The 26,981-nt window shown below is 44.8% G+C and overlaps 1 protein-coding gene across 3 annotated transcripts in view; it reads left to right on the plus strand.

Annotated features, from left to right (window-relative positions):
• Positions 1 to 2,908: 2,908 nt before the first annotated feature.
• The window catches only part of LOC129854388 (synaptotagmin-7-like), a 127,366-nt gene continuing 103,293 nt past the window's right edge, over positions 2,909 to 26,981 (plus strand). For 2 of the 3 annotated variants that reach the window (XR_008759297.1, XM_055921363.1), the window contains exon 1: positions 2,909 to 3,182. Coding sequence is in view for 2 of the 3 variants with exons in the window: in XM_055921363.1 (XP_055777338.1) it covers positions 3,149 to 3,182 (34 nt within the window). In the remaining variant the exon portion in view is untranslated. The remainder of the gene's footprint in view (positions 3,183 to 26,981) is intronic. The other variant, XM_055921364.1, reaches the window with a different exon arrangement.

The following is a 26,981-nucleotide window of genomic DNA, read 5'->3' on the forward strand; positions in this document are numbered from 1 at the left end:
CGCCACTGAAGCTCCGCCCCTGTGCTTTCTTCTCGAAGAGGCTCAGCCCGACGGAGCGGAACTATGATGTGGGGGACCGGGAGCTGTTGGCTGTGGTTAAGGCTTTGAAGGTGTGGAGACATTGGCTTGAGGGTGCTAAACACCCTTTCCTCATCTGGACTGACCACCGCAACCTGGAGTACATCCTGGCAGCTAGGAGACTGAATCCTCGTCAGGCAAGGGGGCCATGTTCTTTACCCGTTTTGTGTTTACCCTGTCCTAAAGACCAGGTTCACAGAATGTGAAGGCAGACACACTGTCCCGGCTGTATGACACAGAGGAGCGGCCCATGGATCAGACTCCCATTCTCCCGGCCACCTGCCTGGTAGCGCCGGTCGTGTGGGAGCTGTTGATCTATTGGGCCCACACATCACCCTCCTCTGGTCATCATCACCCTCCTCTGGGGTACCAGCCGGTTCTGGCACCGTGGCTTCAGAGTCAGACCGAGGCTCCTGATTGGTGGACGATTGGTTCATGCGAGCGGAGGAGACATGGGAAGCCGCCCATGGTCACCTCCAGCAGGCCGCGCTGCGCCAAAAGACCAGCGTGGACCGTCACCGCAGTGAGGCCGGGTCTGGCTCTCGACCCGAAACCTGCCCCTCCGCCTGCCCTGCCGGAAGCTGGGCCCGCGGTTAGTGGGGCCATTTAAAGTCCAGAGGAGAGTGAACGAGGTATGTTACAGGTTACAACGCCCCCCGAATACCATATTAACCCCTCGTTCCATGTGTCTCTCCTCAGGCCGGTGGTGGCTGGTCCGCTCCAGGAGTCTGAGGTGCGGGAGGGTTCCTCCTCCCCCTCTGGACATCGAGGGGGCCCCGGCGTACTCCGTCCGTTCCATCCTGGATTCGAGGCGTCGGGCGGGGGGCCTTCAGTACCTCGTGGAGTGGGAGGGGTACGGTCCGGAGGAGAGGTGCTGGGTTCCGGTGGCGGATGTGTTGGACCCTGAACTGCTGCGGGAGATTCACCGCCGCCGGCTGGATCGCCCAGCGCCTCGCCCTCCGGGTCGTCCCCGAGGCCGGTGTCGGCATGCTGCTGGAGCCGCGCATCATGGGGGGATGGTTACTGTCACGACTTCCGCCGAAGTCGTTCCCTCTCCTTGTTCGACGTCGACGTCACCGGCTTTCTAGCCATCGCCGCTCCATTTTTCATTTATCCATTTGTTTTGTCTTGTTCCCTGCACACCTGGTTTTCATTTCCCAATCACACTACATGTATTTATTCCCACTGTTCCCCCTCATGTCTTTGTGTGAGATTGTTTCGTGTTTCTATGTTGACGCGCTTTACTGGTATGCCTCTATTCCGTGTTTTATTTCACGAGGTATGTTATTGTGTTTATACAATATTATTGTGACAGAAGTGTGCAACTCAATAATGTTAATGTTTTGTATACTCAGTGTCAGTGAGAGAGAGATGCCAGACAGACAACTGAGTTCTGGGACAGAGAAAGCATTATCTTGCAGCCAAAAGGCTCACAATGAGACAGGAAGAGGCACATGGCCAGCATCGCTCCAAGGGCCAGCATATCAACTCCAATCTCATGGAGGTGTCATTGGCTTCTGTTATTATTGAGCACTCAAGGTTAAGGAATGGAAGATGGGTGAGACAAAAGTAGATGCTTATGCATAGACCATCTTGTATGCATGCAACCCAGTCGCTTTAGCACATTTTGTTTAAAACATTTAAAATTAGAGTAAAAATGTTTCTCAATTTTACATCGGCTAGCCTACTTCAATGCGTAATTGATAGCCCACGTCATTAAATATTTGGCATGTGGTCAAATGAAGATGCGTAAATAAGATTAGGCTACACCAAACTTTAATAGGCCTTCATAAAATAACAATTATTGAATGTACTGTTTGCCAGTCGATGTTCTACAACACTAGGGACCGCTGGTGAGCCATGTCAGTCATGTTGCTACGGGTGGACGTGAGCGGTGAGTAAATCAACTTTTCGTATTGGCTATAACAGTCCTATGGCGAATACAGATTGAGTGTTAAAATTCACAGGCTCAAATAATCGAGGATGAACCAACGTTAATCACACAAAAAAATGTTAAGGTTGTAGGCTACAGCATGTGCGCGCGAGAAAAGGCAAACGTTTCTCACCCACGACCCCCAATAAATGTTCCACATGCAGTTGAGAGTCACTGACAACCTGTCGCCCATAGACTACCAACCAGACCAGGCTGAGACTACACATCTACAGACACCTATTCGCACCTTTCCAGTTTGGTTAATTATGAGGCCACAAAGGCACACACATTTCCAGGTCTCTTTTTGTGGTGAATCAATCCCTCTCTCGCCCCCTCTATATGTATTAGCCATCTGAGACCGTTTCTGGAATTCTCAAAGGACATGCTTATGAAATGAAGGGATTATAATGATAATAGTGATTGAGGTGAGGATAAGGATGGTGATATAATGGTGATTGTAGACTAACATCTAACTTGGTCGAACGAGGAGCGTACAATTTGGTGACGATTAAGTCCCTTAAAAAAATAGGCAACATTAAAGTGTACCGTTCCATCAACTGGCGGGAACCATAGCCCGAACACGGATTTTGACTCCAGCTCGAGTACTTTCGTCTGCCCGTCTCCTCCCTGCAATCTTATTGCGACCATCCCCTTTTGAGCGCATCTGAACTGGAGAGAGAGAGAGAGAGAGAGAGAGAGAGAGAGAGAGAGAGAGAGAGAGAGAGAGAGAGAGAGAGAGAGAGAGAGAGAGAGAGAGAGAGAGGAGAGAGAGAGAGAGAGAGAGAGAGAGAGAGAGAGAGAGAGAGAGAGAGAGAGAGAGAGAGAGAGAGAGAGAGAGAGAGAGAGAGAGAGAGAGAGAGAGAGAGAGAGAGAGAGAGAGAGAGAGAGAGAGAGAGAGAAAAGGAGAGAGCGAGAGAGAAACTAAATAGATTCAGGCACCAACATTACCTACCTGCTCGAGCGAAATACGGGGAGGACGCTCAAATACGCGCGCGTCTACGCGCACTCGCCGAGTAGCAAGACAATATAAGGCAAGAAATAAAAAGCAACATTGGAATTGTTTTGTTTTCAACACGAAGGATATTCCTTAAAAATTTAAATCGAAGAATACAGATTTACTGAAAAAAAGCAACAGCCATGCATCTAAACAGAGAAGAAGGGAACAGCAAAGGTGAGAGAAAGACCTCAATTTATATTTTCCATGCCATACTGTCTGTCTCCCTTTTAGGCTAGTTTGTTTGAGGCTCTTGTGTTGGTTCAAAAACGCCCTTGAGTATGATTTGTTGGTCTCAAGTAATGATGCTCGGAGTCATCGCCACAAAACAAGCAGCATGTTATTGCTGATTTTACTAGTGTCATCTCTATCAGCATGCATAGCCCATGATGTTGTTTACTCGTTACATTCCTTGTCATGTGCCTGGATGACATTCAACAGCTACATCATCGTTCATAGACCGCACCAAAGGCAATTGTGTAGATGGAATGACTACAATTTGGCTGGCAGCATGGAGACTCGGGTGTAAGATAAAGATGCTTGTGCACTTGTTGTTCTCTCAGTATTGTTAACATTAGCCTACATGCCCGAGTGTCACCGGTTTTCACGTCAGGTTAACTGAGCGGCAAAGCACACAAGGTCATCTCATCTCCTGTCATGTCCACGGGTGTTTGTGCCCCTGTCTGAGAGAAAGAGGTAGAGAAGAGCATATTGTGTGGGTGGGGGGTGGGAGGGCGGGGGCGGCACCTATTTAAGAAATGTATCCCACGTGCATCGGGGGCGTGACAGGTGACATGGAGAAGTAGTGGCCCTCTTCCCGCCCCAAATTGTCACCCCTGGTGGCCAGCAGTAGGCTACACATCTTCACAGCAAACACCTGCTGCTCAGGGAGAGAAATGTGTGAACTGAATGATCCTCGGTGAAGACTGTCAGTGAAACGTGAAATGGCTGAAAACAGCTTTATTCACTCATGGCCTCATTATGGTAGTGAAAAATGTATTTCCAATAAATCACCCAGTTCCAATAAATATTATTAGCTGTAGTCTGAATATATAAGAAGGCCTAGTTCTATAAACACTGTGTCCCTTTGAACATCCCTTTTGTGACAGATCACTTGCAAAATAGGCCTATAAATTGAGGGTCATTTGTTGAGAGGACGGTGTCTGGAACAAGTGGGTTTCTGAACACCGTACTCTATAAAATGACCTAAATCTATCCACATAATATAGCAAAAGCAAATTGCAAACTTTCATGAACACAGAAAATGTGAGATTTGTTAATTTTCCATCATCCATTCTAGAATTACTGGCTTATTTACTTTTTCACCAAGATTTGCATCTTCCAAAAAGTTCCTACACTACATGTATGTGGACACCTGTTCGTCAAACATGTCATTCCAAAGTCATGGGAATTAATCTGGATTTGGTCACCCCCCTTTGCTGCCATAACAGCCTTCACTCTTCTGGGAAGGCTTTCCACTAGATGTTGAAACATTGCTGTAGGAACTTGCTTCCATTCAGACACAAGAGCATTAGTGAGGTCGGCACTGATGTTGGGCGATTAGGCCTGGCTCGCAGTCTGCGTTCCAATTCATCCCGATGGTGTTCGATGGGAGAGAGCTTTACACTAGCCACTGCTCCCGAGAGAGAGCTTTACACTAGCCGACGCTTGGCATTGCGCATGGTGATCTTAGACTTGTGTGCAGCTGCTCGGCCATGGAAACCCATTTCATGAAGCTCCCGATAAACAGCCTTGTGCTGAGGTTGCTTCCAGAGGCAGTTTGGAACTCGGTAGTGAGTGTTGTAACTGAGGACAGACAATTTTTATGCGCTACGCGCTTCAGCACTCGGCGGTCCTGTTCTGTGAGCTTGTGTGGTCTACCATTTCGGAGCTGAGCCATTGTTGCTCCTAGACTTTCACAATAACAGCACTTACAGTTGACCAGGGCAGCTCTAGCATGGCAGAAATTTAACGAACTGACTTGTTGGAAAGGTGTCATTCTATGACGGTGCCACGTTGAAAGTCACTGAGCTCTTTATTACGGGCCATTCTACTGCCTGGTGTGTGCATGGTGTGTGCTTGATTTTATACACCTGTCAGCAACGGGTGTGGCTGAAATAGCCGAATCCACTAACTTGAAGGGGTGTCCCCATACTTTTGGCCGTGTAGTGTATTATAGTTGCTCTGTGAAACAAGAATGATAGCTTTCAGAGGCATCATGCTCAGATTTGTTCTGTTTTTAAATGTTTCAGATGTTAAATTAATTATTACACTTAATTTTTAAGCCCATGTGTTATCATAATTATTTATAAAAGGATGTCAGCGGGATTTAGATTATTATTTTTTTACACCTTTTTCTCTCCAATTTCGTGGTATCTATCCAATTGGTAGTTACAGTCTTGTCCCATCGCTGCAACTCCCGTATGGACGAGAGAGGCGAAGGACGAGAGCCGTACGTCCTCCAAAACACAAACCAGCCAAGCCGAACTGTCCGTTTAACCCGTAAGCCAGCCGCACCAATGTGTTGGAGGAAACACCATACACCTGGTGACCGTGTCAGCGTGCATTGCGCCCAGCCCGCCACAGGAGTCGCTAGAGTGCAATGGGACAAGGACATCCCTGCCGGACAAACCCTTCCCTAACCCGGACGAAGCTGGGCCAATTGTGCGCCGCCCCATGGGTCTCCCGGTCGCGGCCGGCTGCAACAGAGCCTGGACTAGAACCAGGATCTCTAGTGGCACATTGCCTTAGACCACTACGCCACCCGAGAGGCCCTATGTCAGCGGGATTTTGCGGAGGGGGCACAATGACTGGACCAGGGAAAGAGTACCCCCCCCCCCCCCACTTTGACTCTATATTTCAGAGTTTTCAGAACTCTCCAGCAACTTTTATTGGTAAAGAGGCTAGTGTGAAATTCAGCTACTTTTCAGACTGCCTTTGGGGAGTTTTGACATCAAGGATTTCTATGGTTTCGTAGCATTTACCAACTTTTCCCGCTAAAATTCTGCCGCAAACTAAAGTGGGAGAAGCTGTCTGTGCAACAGAAGTCACCGCAACATACAGGCGGAGAAGCACAAGTAGAGGGGGTGTGCGGCAGGAGAGTGGGCAAAAATGCTATGTCAGGGACCTCCGTTGTGCTCCAGCAAAGCAAATTGGTGCTGAGACGTCGTAACGGCAATGGCAAAACGTAATCTAGCCACTTCTAGCAACAAGTCAATGAGCCAATAGTGATTCTCACTGAAAAATTGTTGAGAAAAATTTTGATTTAAAATAAAATAAAATGTTATTGGTCACACACATGGTTAGCATATGTTATTGCAAGTGTAGCGAAATGCTTGTGCTTCTAGTTCCGACAGTGCAGCAATATCTATCAAGTAATATCTAACAATTCTAAAACAAATACCTAATCACACAAATCAAAGTAAGGAATGGAATAGGAATATGTAAATATATGGATGAACAATGACAGAGCGGCATATTGACTTTGTTGTCCTTAAGCCATTTTGCCACAACTTTGGAAGTATGCTTTGGGTCATTGTCCATTTGGAAGAACCATTTGCGACCAAGCTTTATAGAATACAGTATATACAGTTGAAAATTATGAGGATATATTTAACTTTCTGGCTGATGTCTTGAGATGTTGCTTTAATATATTCTCATAATTTTCCTCCCTCATGATGTCATCTATTTTGTGAAGTGCACCTGTCCCTGTGCACCCCCACAACATGATGCTGCCACCCTCGTGCTTCACGGTTGGGATGGTGTTCTTCGGCTTGCAAGCCTCCCCTTTTTCCTCCAAACAAAACGATGGTCATTATTGCCAAACAGTTATTTTTCTGTTTCATCAGACCAGAGGAAATTTCTCAAAATTACCATCTTTGTCCCCATGTGCCGTTGCAAAACGTAGTCTGGCTTTTTTATGGTGGTTTTGGAGCAGTGGTTTCTTCCTTGCTGAGTGGCCTTTCAGGTTATGTCGATATAGGACTCGTTTTACTGTGGATATAGATATTTTTGTACCTGTTTCATCCAGCATCTTCACAAGGTCCTTTACTGTTCTGGGATTGATTTGCACTTTTCGCAACAAAGTACGTTCATCTCTAGGAGACAGAAGGCGTCTCCTTCCTGAGCGGTATGACGGCTGCGTGGTCCCATGGCGTTTATACTTGCATACTATTGTTTGTACAGATGAACGTGGTACCTTCAGGCATTTGGAAATTGCTCCCAAGGATGAACCAGACTTGTGGAGGTCTACAATTCTTTTTCTGAGGTCTTGGCTGATTTCCTTTTGATTTTCCCATGTGGTCAAGCAAAGAGGCACTGAGTTTGAAGGTAGGCCTTGAAATAGATCTACAGTTACACCTCCGATTGACTCAAATGATGTCATGGCTTTAGAAGCTTCTGATAGGCTAATTGACATAATTTATCAGAAGCTTCTAAAGCCATGACATAATTTTCTGGAATTTTCCAAGCTGTTTAAAGGCACAGTCAACTTAGTGTATGTAAACTTCTGACCCACTGGAATTGTGATACAGTGAATTATAAGTGAAATAATCTATCTGTGAACAATTGTTGGAAAAATTACTTGTGTCATGCACAAAGTAGATGTCCTAACCAACTTGCCAAAACTATAGTTTGTTAACAAGACATTTGTGGAGTGGTTGAAAAACAAGTTTTAATGACTCCAACCTGAGTGTATGTAAACTTCCGACTTCAACTGTATGAGATGAGTAATGCAAGATATGTACACATTATTTTAGTTGCGGGTGATGGGCAGCTGTAACGACGATCCTCCTCCTCTTCGACCGAAAAGGAGGAGTATTGAGGGAACCAAGGCGCAGCGAAGTTTGAACACATATTTATTTAACAAAGACACGAACTTGTATAAACTAACAAAACAACAAAACGGTGAAGACAGACCTATACGACGAACTTACATAAAACAAGAAGAACGCACGAATAGGACAATTAGACTACACAAACCGAACAAACCGTAACAGTCCGGTATGGTGCAAACAAATTACACAGACACGGAAGACAATCACCCACAACGAACACTGTGACAATGCCTACCTAAATATGACTCTTAATTAGAGGAACGCCAAACACCTGCCTCTAATTAAGAGCCATACCAGGCAACCCAAAACCAACACAGAAACAGAAAACATAGAATGCCCACCCAACCTCACGTCCTGACCAACTAACACACATAACAAACTAACATAAATAGGTCAGGAACGTGACAGCAGCATTCATAGGAGGTATGTTGGTAAAGGAATTTAATCAAGCTATGTAGCCTATTGATACCTCCTCAATGAATAAATAAAGCTAAAATTTTTGTAACACAAGCCACCTAGCCATTGTATGACATTGGCTTTAACTAGCCAGCTAGATAGGTTCCGAATCTCCCAACATCATAACTATCTATCAAGCCATTTCTATATGTACTGAATAAAACTCACATTCCTTTCAATCTTTTACCCAGATTTTAGCAGAGTGGCAGAGAAGCATATGTGACCTACCGCCTTGATTCAGTCTTATGTAGCAAAATTTGAAATTTAGTTTTTTACATTGGATAAAAGCAAAGACCGAGCTACAAAATGGTATATCACACACTGAATTTTAGGAACAATGGGAAAGCAATTCTGCTTTGAAAGTTGATAAACTTGTAACCTCACTTTTGAGAAAATTCGCTTTGAATGTTTTGGTACCTACTGAAGAGCTCTCCCTTGTGTTAGGTCACTCTGGTTCACACTGACCGTGTGCAATGCCATACGAATCATCAGATATTTCTCCCTCTGTCACAGATGCCATGGTTGCCCTTAGTTTGAAGATATAATCCGGTGACAGGTGTTATTTTTTCGACTCCCTCTGCATTTGCAATCAAACACCAGAATTCTATTAATCTCCTTATCAAACTCTGCTTCTACCAGACATTCCACTGATTTCAAAACTCGGTCAACTTCTTCCGTGACAACAACAGTTGATCGCTGTTTATTCCTCATCACTGTCATCAGAAGACTCTACAATGTCTTCAATGAAAATGTTTTTACCTAAATCAGGGATTTCCTCATCTGATTCATTTTCAGAGTCAGAGAGAATGAGCATGGCACGATCGTCCTCCAGAAAGTAGTTCATCACAACTTCTTCCCACTGACCTTTGTCGATAGCGCCTGATTAAATTCAGGGCAGTAATGTTATTGAGAGCGCTAGAAACATATTTGCAGTTCTCCATGGCTAATGCTATATCTTAAAAAAAAAAAAATGCAGTAGGAAGGATTATCTAAGCATAACGAGCAGCTCATTTTATAGAAATTAGATGCTAGATCGCAGACCAATCTGAAACTCATCTCTCGGCATGTTCAGCCCACTCGTTATCCCAGCCAATCATGGCTAGCGGGAAGGTTCCTGGCTTTTTCTGTGGCTAAACCAATTAAGCTTGTAATTTTAACAACTTTATTCATATTTACAGATGGCATACAAGTTTGTTATTAAGGCACATGAAAGTTAAAATGTTCCAGAAGGCATTTCTGCCGAAAAACATATTTTTATAAAAAATAACGTTCAAATGACTCTCCTGTGAAGTCGTGACTTGCAACATACGCCTAGTTTCCTGAAACAAGTCACATATTACATTTCTTTAAAAAAAAGAACCACCAGTCAGGAGGTATGCTTAGATATGCAAAAAAAAATACTTGGTTAAAATGTAATCATGATATTAGTGTATGAATTATGATATGTGCCTGTATCCCATGTACTGTGTTGTAATTTTTATGTCCTAGGCATGTTAGTGCAGTATATTGAGATGTGTGATTTACAACAGTAAAAATGACACCCTCATTTAAATGACAGTTGAACAGGTAAAGAGGTATGCTAGATAACCTATGCAGAAAAATATACATATTTTTTTATTTAGAAGTAGGCATAATGATTAAGACTCAGACTGTGTGACAAAGCTTTGTCAGGTGTTTGAAATACTTCGTGCCCCTGGCAGTTTTGGGCAGAATCTCACTATTTTATTACAGTGATAAGTGTAGGCAGCTTTTCCTCTCCTCACAAGGCCACTGGCACTGCAGTGGATGTGTGAAAATACACATAGTCAGGGAATGCTCTGTCTCCCTTTCCCTGTCTCGGGTGGGGCGAAAGGTCTATATTAGACAAGTGTTTTACTGGCATGTTTCATGGATTGTTGTTAGCATAATTCATGTTTGCCTATAGATGTATCATAATATATTTTCTAATCGTGTGATTCTATCTATAACAAGTGGGGGAAAGAACAACATGACACAGGTAGGCCTGAATATCATGAACAGTCAAATAATCTTTTTTAAGTTGATTAATTTTAGCACAATTCTGTCAAATTGCACCACACACTGGATGGCCAATATGACAGTTAGATTGTGTGTTTATTGCACAGCAATCCTTTCCCATACAGATGTCTGTCCCTCCGTTATTAGTAAATTACACACAAAATGTTGGCCTTCACAGAAGACTACAAGGCTATGGAATCCAGAATGTCCAGCATGTCTTAATTCCACTCTGGAATGGTTTCTATCAATCTATGTCCCAGCAGGGAATCTATTTCCCATCAGGAATGGTTCCCTGACAGGCAGCCTGTGCTGTGCTGTGCTGTGCTGTGCTGTGCTGTGCGGGGATCCCTGCAGTGGCAGGTGATCTGACATCGGCACACACTGGAGCTATTGACTCTGGTTAATCTCAGCCCTAGGTAAAGATTAGACCACATCTGAGCCCTAACTCGCTTATCAGACAACAGCAATAACTACATGTAGTCTGGAATTCTTCAACCACCACAACCAATGGCCTTTCCGTGGAAAAGCAGTTTTAGGGGGTTGTAGGTTTTGATCAGTGGGGTTAGGTGGAAGCTCAACACGGTGATAAATATTTTCTTAGGAAATTCCTACCATTATTTATAGAGGTCACAAAGCCAAGGAAAAAAAGTATAGACGGTTTCTCAGTGATTTCAGAATCTTGAGCCTGCTTGTGGCCAAAATCCAAACATACCATTAATAAAGCTATGATAAATGTCATATTAATGGTATACAGTTGAAGTCGGAAGTTTACGTACACCTTAGCCAAATACATTTAAACTCAGTTTTTCACAATTCCTGACCTTTAATCCTAGAAAAAAGCCCCTGTCTTAGGTCAGTTAGGATCACCACTTTATTTTAAGAATGTGAAATGTCATAATAGTAGAGAGAATTATTTATTTCAGCTTTTATTTCTTTCATCACATTCCCAGTGGGTCAGAAGTTTACATACACTCAATTAGTATTTGGTAGCATTGCCTTTAAATTGTTTAACTTGGGTCAAATGTTTTGGGTAGCCTTCCACAAGCTTCCCACAATAAGTTGGGTGAATTTTGGCCCATTCCATCTGACAGAGCTGGTGTAACTGAGTCATGTTTGTAGGCCTCCTTGCTCGCACACGCTTTTTTCAGTTCTGCCCACACATTTTCTATAGGATTGAGGTCAGGGCTTTGTGATGGCCACTCCAATACCTTGACTTTGTTGTCCTTAAGCCACTTTTCTACAACTTTGGAAGTATGCTTTGGGTCATTGTCCATTTGGAAGACCCATTTGCAACCAAGATTTAACTTCCTGACTGATGTCTTGAGATGTTGCTTCAATATATACACATACTTTTCCTGCATCATGATGCCATCTATTTTGTGAAGAGCACTAGTCCCTCCTGCAGCAAAGCACCCCCACAACATGATGCTGCCACCCCCGTGCTTCACGGTTGGGATGGTGTTCTTCGGCTCCTCCAAACATAACGATGCTCATTATGGCCAAACAGTTCTATTTTTGTTTCATCAGACCAGAGGACATTGCTCCAAAAAGTACGATCTTTGTCCCCATGTTCAGTTGCAAACCGTAGTCTGGCTTTTTTATGGCGGTTTTGGAGCAGTGGCTTCTTCCTTGCTGAGCGGCCTTTCAGGTTATGTTGATATAGGACTCGTTTTACTGTGGATATAGATACTTTTTGTACCTGTTTCCTCCAGCATCTTCACAAGGTCCTTTACTGTTCTGGGATTGATTTGCACTTTTCGCAACAAAGTACGTTCATCTCTAGGAGACAGAAGGCGTCTCCTTCCTGAGCGGTATGACGGCTGCGTGGTCCCATGGTGTGTATACGTGTGTACTATTGTCTGTACAGATGAACGTGGTACCTTCAGGCATTTGGAAATTGCTCCCAAGGATGAACCAGACTTGTGGAGGACTACAATTTTTTTTCTGAGGTCTTGGCTGATTTCTTTTGATCTTCGCATGATGTCAAGCAAAGAGGCACTGAGTTTGAAGGTAGGCCTTGAAATACATCCACAGGTGCACCTCCAATTGACTCAAATGATGTCAATTAGCCTATCAGAAGCTTCTAAAGCCATGACATCATTTTCTGGAATTTTCCAAGCTGTTTAAAGGCACAGTCAACTTAGTGTATGTAAACTTCTGACCCACTGGAATTGTGATACAGTGAATTAAGTGAAATAATCTGTCTGTGAACTATTTTTGGAAAAATTACTTGTCATGCACAAAGTAGATGTCCTAACCGACTTGCCAAAACTATACATTTGTGGAGTGGTTGAAAAACTAGTTTTAATGACTCCAACATAAGTGTATGTAAACTTCCGACTTCAACTGTATGTAAAATGTTATCTAATGGATGGAGGGTTTATCACCTTTATCCATCCTGTTTATTAGTATTCCTGCAGGGTGGCTCTGTCATAGCAGAGCAATAATCCAAACACTGGAAGAAGGTCAGAGGTATTGTGTTAGATGTCAGGACGTTTATCTAACGTGTTCAGGTCTCCCATGTTAGATAAGTTAGATCAGGGGTAATACTTATTCACTGGAAAACAAACTGCCACTCCTCTCAAAGCATTGTGGTCATTATGCATATACAATACATTAATTATCAGCTTAGATCTAGCTACGTTCACAAAGTCTGTGTGTTTTTGGACATGGACTACTCACATAACCGCCTGTACCGCAGATACACTCCATGCCCTTTTTATGACCTTTACCTGATGTGTTCTAGTGTGGATGGAATCTGTGATAGCTTGGCTGCAGGGTGTCTGTAATGTCTGTCTAGTGCGCCTTGTCTCATTTCGGCTGGATCGTTGATAGTGGAGGACAGTGAAATGGTTTCACTCTACTGTGTCTTTAGTGATCTGGGAGTTTGCCATGGCATCGCTCTAGTTCTATCATCCCTTCTGTGGATAAGAGATGTGCTGGGAGATTGTAGCACCATGACTCTGTCAGGGCCAGACACAGAGGAGAGACGGTGAGGGAGGGAGACAGTAGGTATGGAGGGAGGGAGACATTAGGGAAGGAGGGAGGGAGACAGTAGGGAAGGAGGGAGGGAGACAGTAGGGAAGGAGGGAGGGAGACAGTAGGGAAGGAGGGAGGGAGACAGTAGGGAAGGAGGGAGGGAGACATTAGGGAAGGAGGAAGGGAGACAGGAGGGAGGGAGACAGTAGGGAAGGAGGAAGGGAGACAGGAGGGAGGGAGACAGTAGGGAAGGAGGGAGGGAGACATTAGGGAAGGAGGGAGGGAGACAGTAGGCATGGAGGGAGGGAGACAGTAGGGAAGGAGGGAGGGAGACAGTAGGGAAGGAGGGAGGGAGACAGTAGGGAAGGAGGGAGGGAGACAGTAGGCATGGAGGGAGGGAGACATTAGGGAAGGAGGGAGGGAGACAGTAGGCATGGAGGGAGGGAGACAGCAGGGAAGGATGGAGGGAGGGGACAAATGGGGAGATGGATGCACACATTGGTCAGTCATGCAGAGGAGCTTTTTCCATCCCAGGAGTTTGTAAACGTCTGAGGTAATTGCCTATTAATACCAGTATCCAGATCCATTGTCAAATGTCTTGTTAATATTACATTTCTTAAAAGAAGAAATAATGAGCTCCAATCATCTGACTTATCAGTGTTTTATATGAGGAGAGGGAGGAGGAGCTGAAAAGAGGGAGAGGAGAGAGAGAGAGATGGAGGGAGGAAAAAGCAGCTATTAGTCAGGTGCTGGCAATAATAGCCATCTGAAATTAATGTATTTTTATCCAGTGGTGGTATAACCCTGGTGTGTAATGGGGGGAAGGCACAGAGATCAGTTCCTCTCACTATCATACAGACTCAGGGAGTACAGAAACTGGAAGGCAGTATTGGAGAAGATGTGGTTCTGTTTGTTTTTACTCAAAAGGCAAAGATGAGACAAAGACAGGAAATCATACTGGTAAATAGATAAAGATAGTGAGACTTGTGATACTAGGGCAATATGATTTGAGAGAGACAGCAAGTGAGAAAAGCATGGATGGGAAGCAGGGCATAGAATGGTGTTTTGCCTGGGTCAGACATTGTCCCACACAGCCTCAGTAAACTGTCACATTGATTAACCAAGATGGAGCCTGACTTGGATTGAAGGGAATTTAGATTCAGGAGGGAAGGAGAGGTATGCGTGTGTGTTTGTGCGTGCGTGTAAGTGGGTGCATTAGGATGGGCGTATGCTTACACACGTGTGTCTCTACTATTACATAACAGTCTCTGGTTCACTAGAGACGGTGGTGTCTCTACTGTTACATAACACTCTCTGGTTCACTAGAGACGGTGGTGTCTCTACTGTTACATAACACTCTCTGGTTCACTAGAGACGGTGGTGTCTCTACTGTTACATAACACTCTCTGGTTCACTAGAGACGGTGGTGTCTCTACTGTTACATAACACTCTCTGGTTCACTAGAGACGGTGGTGTCTCTACTGTTACATAACACTCTGGTTCACTAGAGACGGTGGTGTCTCTACTGTTACATAACACTCTCTGGTTCACTAGAGACGGTGGTGTCTCTACTGTTACATAACACTCTCTGGTTCACTAGAGACGGTGGTGTCTCTACTGTTACATAACACTCTCTGGTTCACTAGAGACGGTGGTGTCTCTACTGTTACATAACAGTCTCTGGTTCACTAGAGACGGTGGTGTCTCTACTGTTACATAACACTCTCTGGTTCACTAGAGACGGTGGTGTCTCTACTGTTACATAACACTCTCTGGTTCACTAGAGACGGTGGTGTCTCTACTGTTACATAACACTCTCTGGTTCACTAGAGACGGTGGTGTCTCTACTGTTACATAACACTCTCTGGTTCACTAGAGACGGTGGTGTCTCTACTGTTACATAACACTCTCTGGTTCACTAGAGACGGTGGTGTCTCTTATGTGCACGACTCAAGTCACCATCTCTCCTCTCTTCCCCCAGTGACCCTCTTGTCCTCAGCTCGGGCTCTCCTGCTTGCTCTTCCCCTTGCCACCACTGCCTCCCTGTCTTTTTGTCTCATGATTATTCACAAGAAGATGCATACATTCAGGCAGAGCACCAGGAAGGGAAGAGGTAATGATGAAATCTGGTGAGGCACAGGCAAGAAACTCTCTCTCAGCAGCAAGTGTTTGTTGAGAATGATATAAGCGGATAAAAAGGTTCATGGAGAAAGATGGAAAATGAGAATTGGAGATAGAGGGAGAGGGGGTCAGCACTCTGAGAGATCATCTAGGCTATGCCTCCCAGAAGTGAGTGCCTTTTAAAGAGTGAGCTCATTGAAGGCGTGTTGGTTCCCAGAGACTCTACATGGACAGTAAAAGAGGGAGGAAGAAGGGAATGAGCGAGGGAAACGGGAGGGGTGATGCATTGTTTTGTTTCTATTTATAAAAGTTCTTAGCTCCGTTTGTTTTGGATGTTGATAATGGTAATGGACTGCATTTAGGTGTATTTTACTGTATCAGACCAAATCAAAATGTATTGGTTGAGTACACAGATGTTAAGTTGTTGTCGCAGGTGCAGCGAAATGCTTATGTTTCTAGCTCCAACAGTGCAGTAATATCTAGCAACACAATGATAAAGACATAATCCCCAAAATTAAAAAATATATATGATTCAGAAATATCAGACAAGCAATGTTAGTGTCTGGAATGTGAAATGTCATAATAATAGTAGAGAGAATGATTTTCAGCTTTTATTTCTTTCATCACATTCCCAGTGGGTCAGAAGTTTACATACACTCAATTAGTATTTGGTAGCATTGCCTTTAAATTGTTTAACTTGGGTCAAATGTTTTGGGTAGCCTTCCACAAGCTTCCCATAATAAGTTGGGTGAATTTTGGCCCATTCCATCTGACAGAGCTGGTGTAACTGAGTCAGGTTTGTAGGCCTCCTTGCTCGCACACGCTTTTTTCAGTTCTGCCCACACATTTTCTATAGGATTGAGGTCAGGGCTTTGTGATGGCCACTCCAATACCTTGACTTTGTTGTCCTAAAGCCATTTTTCTACAACTTTGGAAGTATGCTTTGGGTCATTGTCCATTTGGAAGACCCATTTGCGACCAAACTTTAACTTCCTGACTGATGTCTTGAGATGTTGCTTCAATATATACACATCATTTTCCTTCATCAAAGTTCACCCAACTTATTGTGGGAAGGCTACCCGAAATGTTTGACCCAAGTCAAACAATTTAAATGCAATGCCACCAATACCAATTGAGTGTCTGTAAACTTCTGACCCACTGGAAATGTGATGAAAGAAATAAAGGCTGAAATAAATCAGGCAGTCTCTATGGGGGTACCACAGGGTTAAATTCTCGGGTCGACTCTTTACTCTGTATATATCAACGATGTCGCTCTTGCTGCGGGTGATTCCCTGATCCACCTCTATGCAGACGAAACCATTCTGTATACATCTGGCCCTTCTTTGGACACTGTGTTAACTAACCTCCAAACGAGCTTCAATGCAATACAACACTCCTTCCGTGGCCTCCAACTGCTCTTAAACACTAGTAAAACCAAATGCATGCTTTTCAACCGCCCGCACCCGCCCGCCCGACTAGCATCACTACTCTGGACGGTTCTGACTTAGAATATGTGGACAACTACAAATACCTAGGTGTCTGGCTAGACTGTAAACTCTCCTTCCAGACTCATATTAAACATATCCAATCCAAAATTAAATCTAGAATCGGTTTCCTATTTCGCAACAAAGCCTCCTTCACTCACGCCGCCAAACATACCCTCGTAAAACTGACTATCCTACCGATCCTCGACTTCGGCGATGTCATTTACAAAGTAGCTTCCAACACTCTACTCAGCAAACTGGATGCAGTCTATCACAGTGTCATCCGTTTTGTCACCAAAGCCACTTATACCACCCACCACTGCGACCTGTATGCTGACCCTCGCTACATTTGTCGCCAGACCCACTGGCTCCAGGTCATCTATAAGTCTTTGCTAGGTAAAGCTCCACCTTATCTCAGCTCACTGGTCACGATAACAACACCCACCCGTAGCACGCGCTCCAGCAGGTATATCTCACTGGTCATCTCCGAAGCCAACACCTGCTTTGGCCGCCTTTCCTTCCAGTTCTCTGCTGCCAATGACTGGAACGAATTGCAAAAAGCTGAAGCTGGAGACTTATATTTCCCTCAATAACTTTAAACATCAGCTATCTGAGCAGCTAACCGATCGCTGCAGCTGTATATAGCCCATCTGTAAATAGCCCACCCAATCTACCTACCTCATCCCCATATAGTTTTTTTTGTGGTACTTTTCTGCCCTTTTGCACACCAGTATTTCTACTTGCACATCATCATCTGCTCATCTATCACTCCAGTGTTAATTTGCTAAACTGTAATTACTTCGCTACTGTGGCCTATTTATTGCCTTACTTCCTCACGCCATTTGCACACACTGTATATAGACTTTCTTTTTTTTTCCTATTGTGTTATTGACTGTACGCTTGTTTATTTACATTTAAGTCATTTAGCAGACGCTCTTATCCAGAGCGACTTGCAAATTGGTGCATTCACCTTAAGATATCCAGTGGAACAGCCACTTTACAATAGTGCATCTAAATCTTTTAAGGGGGGGGGGGGGGGTCAGAAGGATTACTTTATCCTAGGTATTCCTTAAAGAGGTGGGATTTCAGGTGTCTCCAGAAGGTGGTGATTGACTCCGCTGTCCTGGCGTCGTGAGGGAGTTTGTTCCACCATTGGGGTGCCAGAGCAGCGAACAGTTTTGACTGGGCTGAGCGGGAACTGTACTTCCTCAGATGTAGGGAGGCGAGCAGGCCAGAGGTGGATGAACGCAGTGCCCTTGTTTGGGTGTAGGGCCTGATCAGAGCCTGAAGGTACGGAGGTGCCGTTCCCCTCACAGCTGCGTAGGCAAGCACCATGGTCTTGTAGCGGATGCGAGCTTCAACTGGAAGCCAGTGGAGAGAGCGGAGGAGCGGGGTGACGTGAGAGGACTTGGGAAGGTTGAACACCAGACGGGCTGCGGCGTTCTGGATGAGTTGTAGGGGTTTAATGGCACAGGCAGGGAGCCCAGCAAACAGCGAGTTGCAGTAATCCAGACGGGAGATGACAAGTGCCTGGATTAGGACCTGCGCCGCTTCCTGTGTGAGGCAGGGTCGTACTCTGCAGATGTTGTAGAGCATGAACCTACAGGAACGGGCCACCGCCTTGAGGTTAGTTGAGAACGACAGGGTGTTGTCCAGGATCACGCCAAGGTTCTTAGCGCTCTGGGAGGAGGACACAATGGAGTTGTCAACCGTGATGACGAGATCATGGAACGGGCAGTCCTTCCCCGGGAGGAAGAGCAGCTCCGTCTTGCCGAGGTTCAGCTTGAGGTGGTGATCCGTCATCCACACTGATATGTCTGCCAGACATGCAGAGATGCGATTCGCCACCTGGTTATCAGAAGGGGGAAAGGAGAAGATTAATTGTGTGTCGTCTGCATAGCAATGATAGGAGAGACCATGTGAGGTTATGACAGAGCCAAGTGACTTGGTGTATAGCGAGAATAGGAGAGGGCCTAGAACAGAGCCCTGGGGGACACCAGTGGTGAGAGCACGTGGTGAGGAGACAGATTCTTGCCACGCCACCTGGTAGGAGCGACCTGTCAGGTAGGACACAATCCAAGCGTGGGCCGCGCCGGAGATGCCCAACTCGGAGAGGGTGGAGAGGAGGATCTGATGGTTCACAGTATCAAAGGCAGCCGATAGGTCTAGAAGGATGAGCGCAGAGGAGAGAGAGTTAGCTTTAGCAGTGCGGAGCGCCTCCGTGACACAGAGAAGAGCAGTCTCAGTTGAATGACTAGTCTTGAAACCTGACTGATTTGGATCAAGAAGGTCATTCTGAGAGAGAGCGCAGGAGAGCTGGCCAAGGACGGCACGTTCAAGAGTTTTGGATAGAAAAGAAAGAAGGGATACTGGTCTGTAGTTGTTGACATTGGAGGGATCGAGTGTAGGTTTTTTCAGAAGGGGTGCAACTCTCGCTCTCTTGAAGACGGCAGGGACGTAGCCAGCGGTCAAGGATGAGTTGATGAGCGAGGTGAGGTAAGGGAGAAGGTCTCCGGAAATGGTCTGGAGAAGAGAGGAGGGGATAGGGTCAAGCGGGCAGGTTGTTGGGCGGCCGGCCGTCACAAGACGCGAGATTTCATCTGGAGAGAGCGGGGAGAAAGAGGTCAGAGCACAGGGTAGGGCAGTGTGAGGAGAACCAGCGGTGTCGTTTGACTTAGGAAACGAGGATCGGATGTCGTCGACCTTCTTTTCAAAATGGTTGACGAAGTCATCTGCAGAGAGGGAGGAGGGGGGGGGAGGATTCAGGAGGGAGGAGAAGGTGGCAAAGAGCTTCCTAGGGTTAGAGGCAGATGCTTGGAATTTAGAGTGGTAGAAAGTGGCTTTAGCAGCAGAGACAGAAGAGGAAAATGTAGAGAGGAGGGAGTGAAAGGATGCCAGGTCCGCAGGGAGGCGAGTTTTCCTCCATTTCCGCTCGGCTGCCCGGAGCCCTGTTCTGTGAGCTCGCAATGAGTCGTCGAGCCACGGAGCAGGAGGGGAGGACCGAGCCGGCCTGGAGGATAGGGGACATAGAGAGTCAAAGGATGCAGAAAGGGAGGAGAGGAGGGTTGAGGAGGCAGAATCAGGAGATAGGTTGGAGAAGGTTTGAGCAGAGGGAAGAGATGATAGGATGGAAGAGGAGAGAGTAGCGGGGGAGAGAGAGCGAAGGTTGGGACGGCGCGATACCATCCGAGTAGGGGCAGTGTGGGAAGTGTTGGATGAGAGCGAGAGGGAAAAGAATACAAGGTAGTGGTCGGAGACTAGGAGGGGAGTTGCAATGAGGTTAGTGGAAGAACAGCATCTAGTAAAGATGAGGTCAAGCGTATTGCCTGCCTTGTGAGTAGCGGGGGAAGGTGAGAGGGTGAGGTCAAAAGAGGAGAGGAGTGGAAAGAAGGAGGCAGAGAGGAATGAGTCAAAGGTAGACGTGGGGAGGTTAAAGTCACCCAGAACTGTGAGAGGTGAGCCGTCCTCAGGAAAGGAGCTTATCAAGGCATCAAGCTCATTGATGAACTCTCCAAGGGAACCTGGAGGGCGATAAATGATAAGGATGTTAAGCTTGAAAGGGCTGGTAACTGTGACAGCATGGAATTCAAAGGAGGCGATAGACAGATGGGTAAGGGGAGAAAGAGAGAATGACCACTTGGGAGAGATGAGGATCCCGGTGCCACCACCCCGCTGACCAGAAGCTCTCGGGGTGTGCGAGAACACGTGGGCAGACGAGGAGAGAGCAGTAGGAGTAGCAGTGTTATCTGTGGTGATCCATGTTTCCGTCAGTGCCAAGAAGTCGAGGGACTGGAGGGAAGCATAGGCTGAGATGAACTCTGCCTTGTTGGCCGCAGATCGGCAGTTCCAGAGGCTGCCGGAGACCTGGAACTCCACGTGGGTCGTGCGCGCTGGGACCACCAGGTTAGGGTGGCCGCGGCCACGCGGTGTGAAGCGTTTGTATGGTCTGGGCAGAGAGGAGAGAACAGGGATAGACAGACACATAGTTGACAGGCTACAGAAGAGGCTACGCTAATGCAAAGGAGATTGGAATGACAAGTGGACTACACGTCTCGAATGTTCAGAAAGTTAAGCTTACGTTGCAGAAATCTTATTGACTAAAATGATTAAAATGATACAGTACTGCTGACTGGTGAAGTAGGCTAGCTAGCAGTGGCTGCGTTGTTGACTTTGAAAGTGTAGCTGGCTAGGTAACCTCGATAACTGGCTAGGTAACCTCGATAACCACTCTAAATTACTCTAAACTACACAATTATCTTAGATACAAAGACAGCAAAGACAACTATGTAGCTAGCTAACACTACACTAATCAAGTCGTTCCGTTGTAATGTAATAGTTTCTACAGTGCTGCTATTCGGTAGAAGTTGGCTAGCTGGCTAGCTAGCAGTGTTGACTAGGTAGGAGAACGGTGGCGCGGCGGACGAAAAAAGCTGGCTAGCTAACCTCGATAGTTACTCTAAACTACACAATTATCTTAGATACAAAGACAGCAAAGACAACTATGTAGCTAGCTAACACTACACTAATCAAGTCGTTCCGTTGTAATGTAATAGTTTCTACAGTGCTGCTATTCAGTAGAATAGCAACTTCGGTAGAAGTTGGCTAGCTAGCAGTGTTGACTACGTTAGAAGTGCGAAAATAGCTGGCTAGCTAACCTAGATAATTACTCTAAACTACACAATTATCTTTGATACAAAGACGGCTATGTAGCTAGCTAAGATCAGACAAATCAAACCGTTGTACTGTAACGAAGTGAAATGAAATGTAATACTACCTGTGGAGCGAAGCGAAATGCGACTACTCGCGCCAACCCGGAAGATCCACTCGTTTATTCCATGTTTATTCCAGTTTATTCCATGCGTAACTCTGTGTTGTTGTTTGTGTCGCACTGCTTTGCTTTATCTTGCCCAGGTCGCAGTTATAAATGAAAACTTGTTATTGTCGCAAACCGGCTCGAAATCCGTAACAAAAAGGGAGACAACGTGGAGGTAGTTAATAAATATATTTTGTTATTCCTTAAGGTAACCTGTATACAAATAAACAACAGTGTGTCTGCATGGAGAGAGTCTCCCAATGAATGTGGAAGAGGTCTATTTATCCTGGAACACACCCGAACCAGGTGTTTCCCATGTCGCTGACGACCCTCCCGGCTCCGCCCACCGGCATCCTAATAAGGAAACAAGAGCAAAGAGAGAGAATACGACAGACAGAGTGGGAGGGTCGTCACATTCTCAACTAGCTTACCTGGTTAAATAAAGGTGAATAAAAAAAAAAAAGTATTCTCTCTACTATTATTCTGACATTTCACATTCTTAAAATAAAGTGGTGATCCTAAGTGACCTAAGACAGGGAATTTTTACAAGGATTAAATGTCAGGAATTGTGTTAAACTGAGTTTAAATGTATTTGGCTAAAGTGTATGTAAACTTCCGACCTCAACTATACTTTGATTTGTTTAACACTTTTTTGGTTACTACATGATGCCTTGTGTTATTTCATAGTTTTGATGTCTTCACTCTTATTCTACAATGTATAACATTTTAAAAATAAAGAAAAACCCTTGAATGAGTAGGTGTGTCCAAACTTTTGACTGGTACTGTATATAAACTCCCAGTAATTTATTGGGATAAACACCAACGTTTCAGCATCCATGTGCTTTCTTTAGGGTAATGTCATGAATGCTTGAACCAGGTTATGTAGACAAACAGTGCAATTAGTGCAACCAATGAGAATAGTGAGGGGTGTGTCATTATTTGGTTGATTAGAATGAATTGAGTGAAACTGTTAAAAGACAATAGTTTACAGCATATATAATATATTAGGCTAGTGTTATCATATGGAATCATAATTAGATATCATACATAATATTCGCATCAAAATACATTATTGTTTAATTTAATATCACATATATTTAATTGTTTTCAATTTCATTTTTTTACGTGTAATCTTTTGGTTCAAACATAATGCATGATAAGTATCATCAACAGGGGGAACATATTGGGTGTACGCAGATAAGCTGTAGAAAGAATATATTAATTTATAAGATTTGATCACAAGAAGGGCCTGAGATCAAAGACAATATTCAGACCACTAGGGGTCAATGTTTTAGAAAGGAAATCCAGTAGGCCTCCCTCTGTAGTAGTAGGATCTCCACGTTACCTCCTCTCCTTGGTCGAGCAACATGCTCAATGTCTGTGTATTGCACTGTGCGCATGAGCCACTTTTGTAGTTCCCATTTGGAATTGGTGTCAAGAGTGTCTGAGTGGGCTCAGGGGGCAGGTCAGATCTCACTAAGCTATCCCCAATATTGCAACCACGCTTATAGACCAGACTATAACACTCCAAAAACATCCTTCTTCAGACACCCACATACAGGTCGAAAAATTCCTGTTAGGGTTATCAACTCATCCATTACAAAGGAAGTAATCTATCTCATCACCTGTTCATGTGGGAAAGCCTACGTAGGACAAACAAAAAGACAATTAAAATAACACATAGCTGAACACCGCAGCTCAATCAGGTGACAGAACACTGACTATCCAGTAGCAGATCACTTTTTTGAAGATAACCATCCTCCCTCAAATACACAGGCATTGAGCATGTTACTCTGCCAAGTAGAGCATGGGACTATAGCATGCATGCTCGGTAATTCAGATTGGCATGTAACATGCATGACAACAGTGACTCTAGCTGTTAAGACTTTGAAGTGTGTTTGACACAGGTTAATCCAGTATTGAGTGGAGATGGGAAGATAGAGGAAGTCATCCTCCCTAAAGCAGTTCCTGACGAGCTCATTCTCATTTGTAGAAGACATGAGACGTTATAGCATTTACTATAAGTTCATCATGAAAGAAAGCGAGATCGAGGGGGGGGGGGGGGGTTATATGAAGGAATAATACAAGGATTTGTGGTTTTTGGTGTGAAATTTCTGTCAATCCACAGAGTACAGGTGTAACAGTGAGTCATGGTGGCACTCAGGATAGAGGACGAGGAAGGGGAGGACTGTGTGTGTCTCAGGGGAGCAGAATAGACATCAGAGAGAGATGAGGCAGTGGGGGAGTGAGGTCACCACAGACACATGCACCTTCTCACATTTAAAACTTCATTAGTTTTATTAGGCTTGTCCAGATCTCCATATTGTCATACTGTCCTTCTGTCATACCGGGATTTACAGTATTAGAACTTAAAAGCAGCTACAAATGTTCAAATTTATTGAGACTTCAAATAAATACTTTTCCTGTGGCTTTTTTCCAAATATCTCGGTAGACAGTATATACTGCATACCGCCCAAGCCTAATTTCTATGTCACCAAACATACTCACACTACACACAGCATTATCACACTCTTCTCTATGTGATACCATTGTCACCTTTTGAGTAATGGAAATACTGGATGGATGGATGGGTAGATGAATGGATAGATGGATAGATGAATGGATAGATGGATAGATTAATGGATAGATGGATCGATTAATGGATAGATGGGTAGATGAATGGATAGATGGATAGATTAATGGATAGATGGATAGATGAATGGATAGATGGATAGATGAATGGGTAGATGAATGTATAGATGGATAGATTAATGGATAGATTAATGGAGAGATGGATAGATTGATGGATGGATGGATTTATGGACAGTAAATGGAAAGAAGAGGGAAAATATTTTTTAACAAAAGAGGAAAAGATGGGGGCATATTTTAAGATTTGGAATGGTAGAGGAAGCATTTTAAAAACAGCCACAGACATTCATATTGCCAGGAACAGATGGTGGGACAGATCTTCCCACAGACAGACTCACTGCCAATACCAGTCTGACAGAACAAACTCACACCATGCACACACTGTGCCCCCCACCCCTTCACACACACGCACCTACACATACACACACACACAGCTATGTCTTACTATACTTGTGAGGACTTTTTGGGGACCAACAATTGATTCCCATTCAAAATCTTATTTTCCCTAACCCTAACTTTAACCCCTAAACCTAACCACTTACCAAAATTCTAACCTTGCCCCTAAGCCTAAAATAGCCTTTTTACAAGTGAGGCTGGCAAAATGTCCTAATTTTTGTTGGTTTATTATTCTTGTGAGGACTTCTGGTACTCACAAGTATAGTCACACACACACACACACACACACACACACACACACACACACACACACACACACACACACACACACACACACACACACACACACACACACACACACTCTTGGGTTTGACTGACAGTCTGTGTTTCTCAGTAAGTGCTATGCCTTCAAACACTTGGAGATGAAAGAGAATCTGGGACTTTGTCCACCCTCCAACACCCTCTTTTTCTCTTTCTCTTTCTCTCTTTCTCTTCTATTTTATTTTCCATCCCCTTCATCAACTACTTCCCCCATCTCTTTCCTCCCCATCAAGACTCTCCACCCTCCTCTACTTCTATATCTTAGCTCTACCTTCCTCATTCCCTCTCTTCCTGTCTTCTTCTCCCCTGCCTATCTATCTCTTCCTCCTCTTCCCCTTCTCCTTCCTTCCTGTAGCTCACTCTTCCCTTTGATCTCCCGTCCTACTTCCTCTGTTATCTGGCTGTGTTCTCCCTAGGTTTCTAGTAAACAAACACATTTGTATTCTCTGCTCCCCTCCTTCATCAGTAGTCTGCTCACTCTTGGATGACAACGCTTATTGTCTGTTGTTTGTTTTGCCAGTACTGTAAATTAGTGTGGTCTGGTGAGCTGGGAATCAGACAGCCGTGTGTGTGTGTGTGTGTGTGTGTGTGTGTGTGTGTGTGTGTGTGTGTGTGTGTGTGTGCGTGCGTGCATGTGCGTGCGTGTATCTGCCAAATTTGTAATCTGGTGGACGGGCCCAGCAGTCACCTGAGGCCCAGAGCTAGCTACTCTCCACACTCCATCCTACACCACATGTGACCTTTTAGTGGTGCAGATTTGAAATATTACGGTCATAATTGCTATTCCATCATTATCAGTTATTCAAATCCACTCTGTTGTCCCATGGGATGTGTATGGATATGAGGAGACGTGACTGTGTTTTCTTGGTGTTTGTGCACACTAGCCTAATGGATATTATTTTAAACATATCTGGTTGTGTGTGTGTGTTATTATCTGTGTGTGTGTGAGAGGTAATACTCCTCGATGCCTGACAGAGGGTTTGCATGTATCAATGACTGGTTTGCCAGCTGTCATAACACCCTACCTTTTTCTCTCTCTGTCATTCTATTTATCTCCCTCTGTTCTTAAGGGACTGTGTTTGTGCCCGTCTCTCAGCCCAATGCACACACAAACAGTCAACTTAATTACAGAGAACCAGAGAAAGGGGGAGGAAGAGGACAAAGAGCAATGAGGGATCTCACTTGAGGGTTTGCGGTTCAGAAGGGAGAGGAGAGAGGGGAAAGCCAGGGAGAGGTAAGAGGGAGAGAGGACCAGTGACTAGGAGGAGGAGTCAGTGGGGAGGGTGAGTCTGAAACAGAGGCTGATAGAGGAGGTACTGAGAGCTATGAGGGTGCAGCAGTTCAGAGAGAAAGGAGCAGCCTGTGTTTATTTATAAGTAAATGCTTTGAATAATTTATTAGAGCTTTTAAGTGGCCATGTGGGCTCTGCCCAAGTTTAATGGACAGTCAGGGGATGGACCCTGACACACACTTTTCAGGGAACCACACACTGACACACTGTCAGAGAGACGGACCCAAATACCACAGCTCAGCAGGTGCTTCAAAGGAAACCCAGACAGAGATATGGGGCCTCAGCACAACACATATGCTCAGCAAACACAAACTGACAAACACTGAGGAAATTCACACTGACACAGCAGCAGAACACAGTAGTAGAATCGCAAAGCCCCTGTCAGTCTCCTCCATGCTGTCCTCACCTCTCTGTGGCCCATTAATCCACTCCAGGTGTTTTCTATGGAAGTGTGAAGAGACCACATATCACGTTAAGTAACCCTAGTCCTTCATGCTGTCAGTTGTTCACTGGGTCTCTGTATGTCTCTCTCTTCCTAAATCTCTCCTGCTCACACAGGCGCTCCTCATAATGGCCTCTCCGATCTCTTTGGCACCAAGGCCCACGACCATAAAA

Source organism: Salvelinus fontinalis, chromosome 4 (assembly GCF_029448725.1).
Source record: "Salvelinus fontinalis isolate EN_2023a chromosome 4, ASM2944872v1, whole genome shotgun sequence".
Taxonomy (NCBI): domain Eukaryota; kingdom Metazoa; phylum Chordata; class Actinopteri; order Salmoniformes; family Salmonidae; genus Salvelinus; species Salvelinus fontinalis.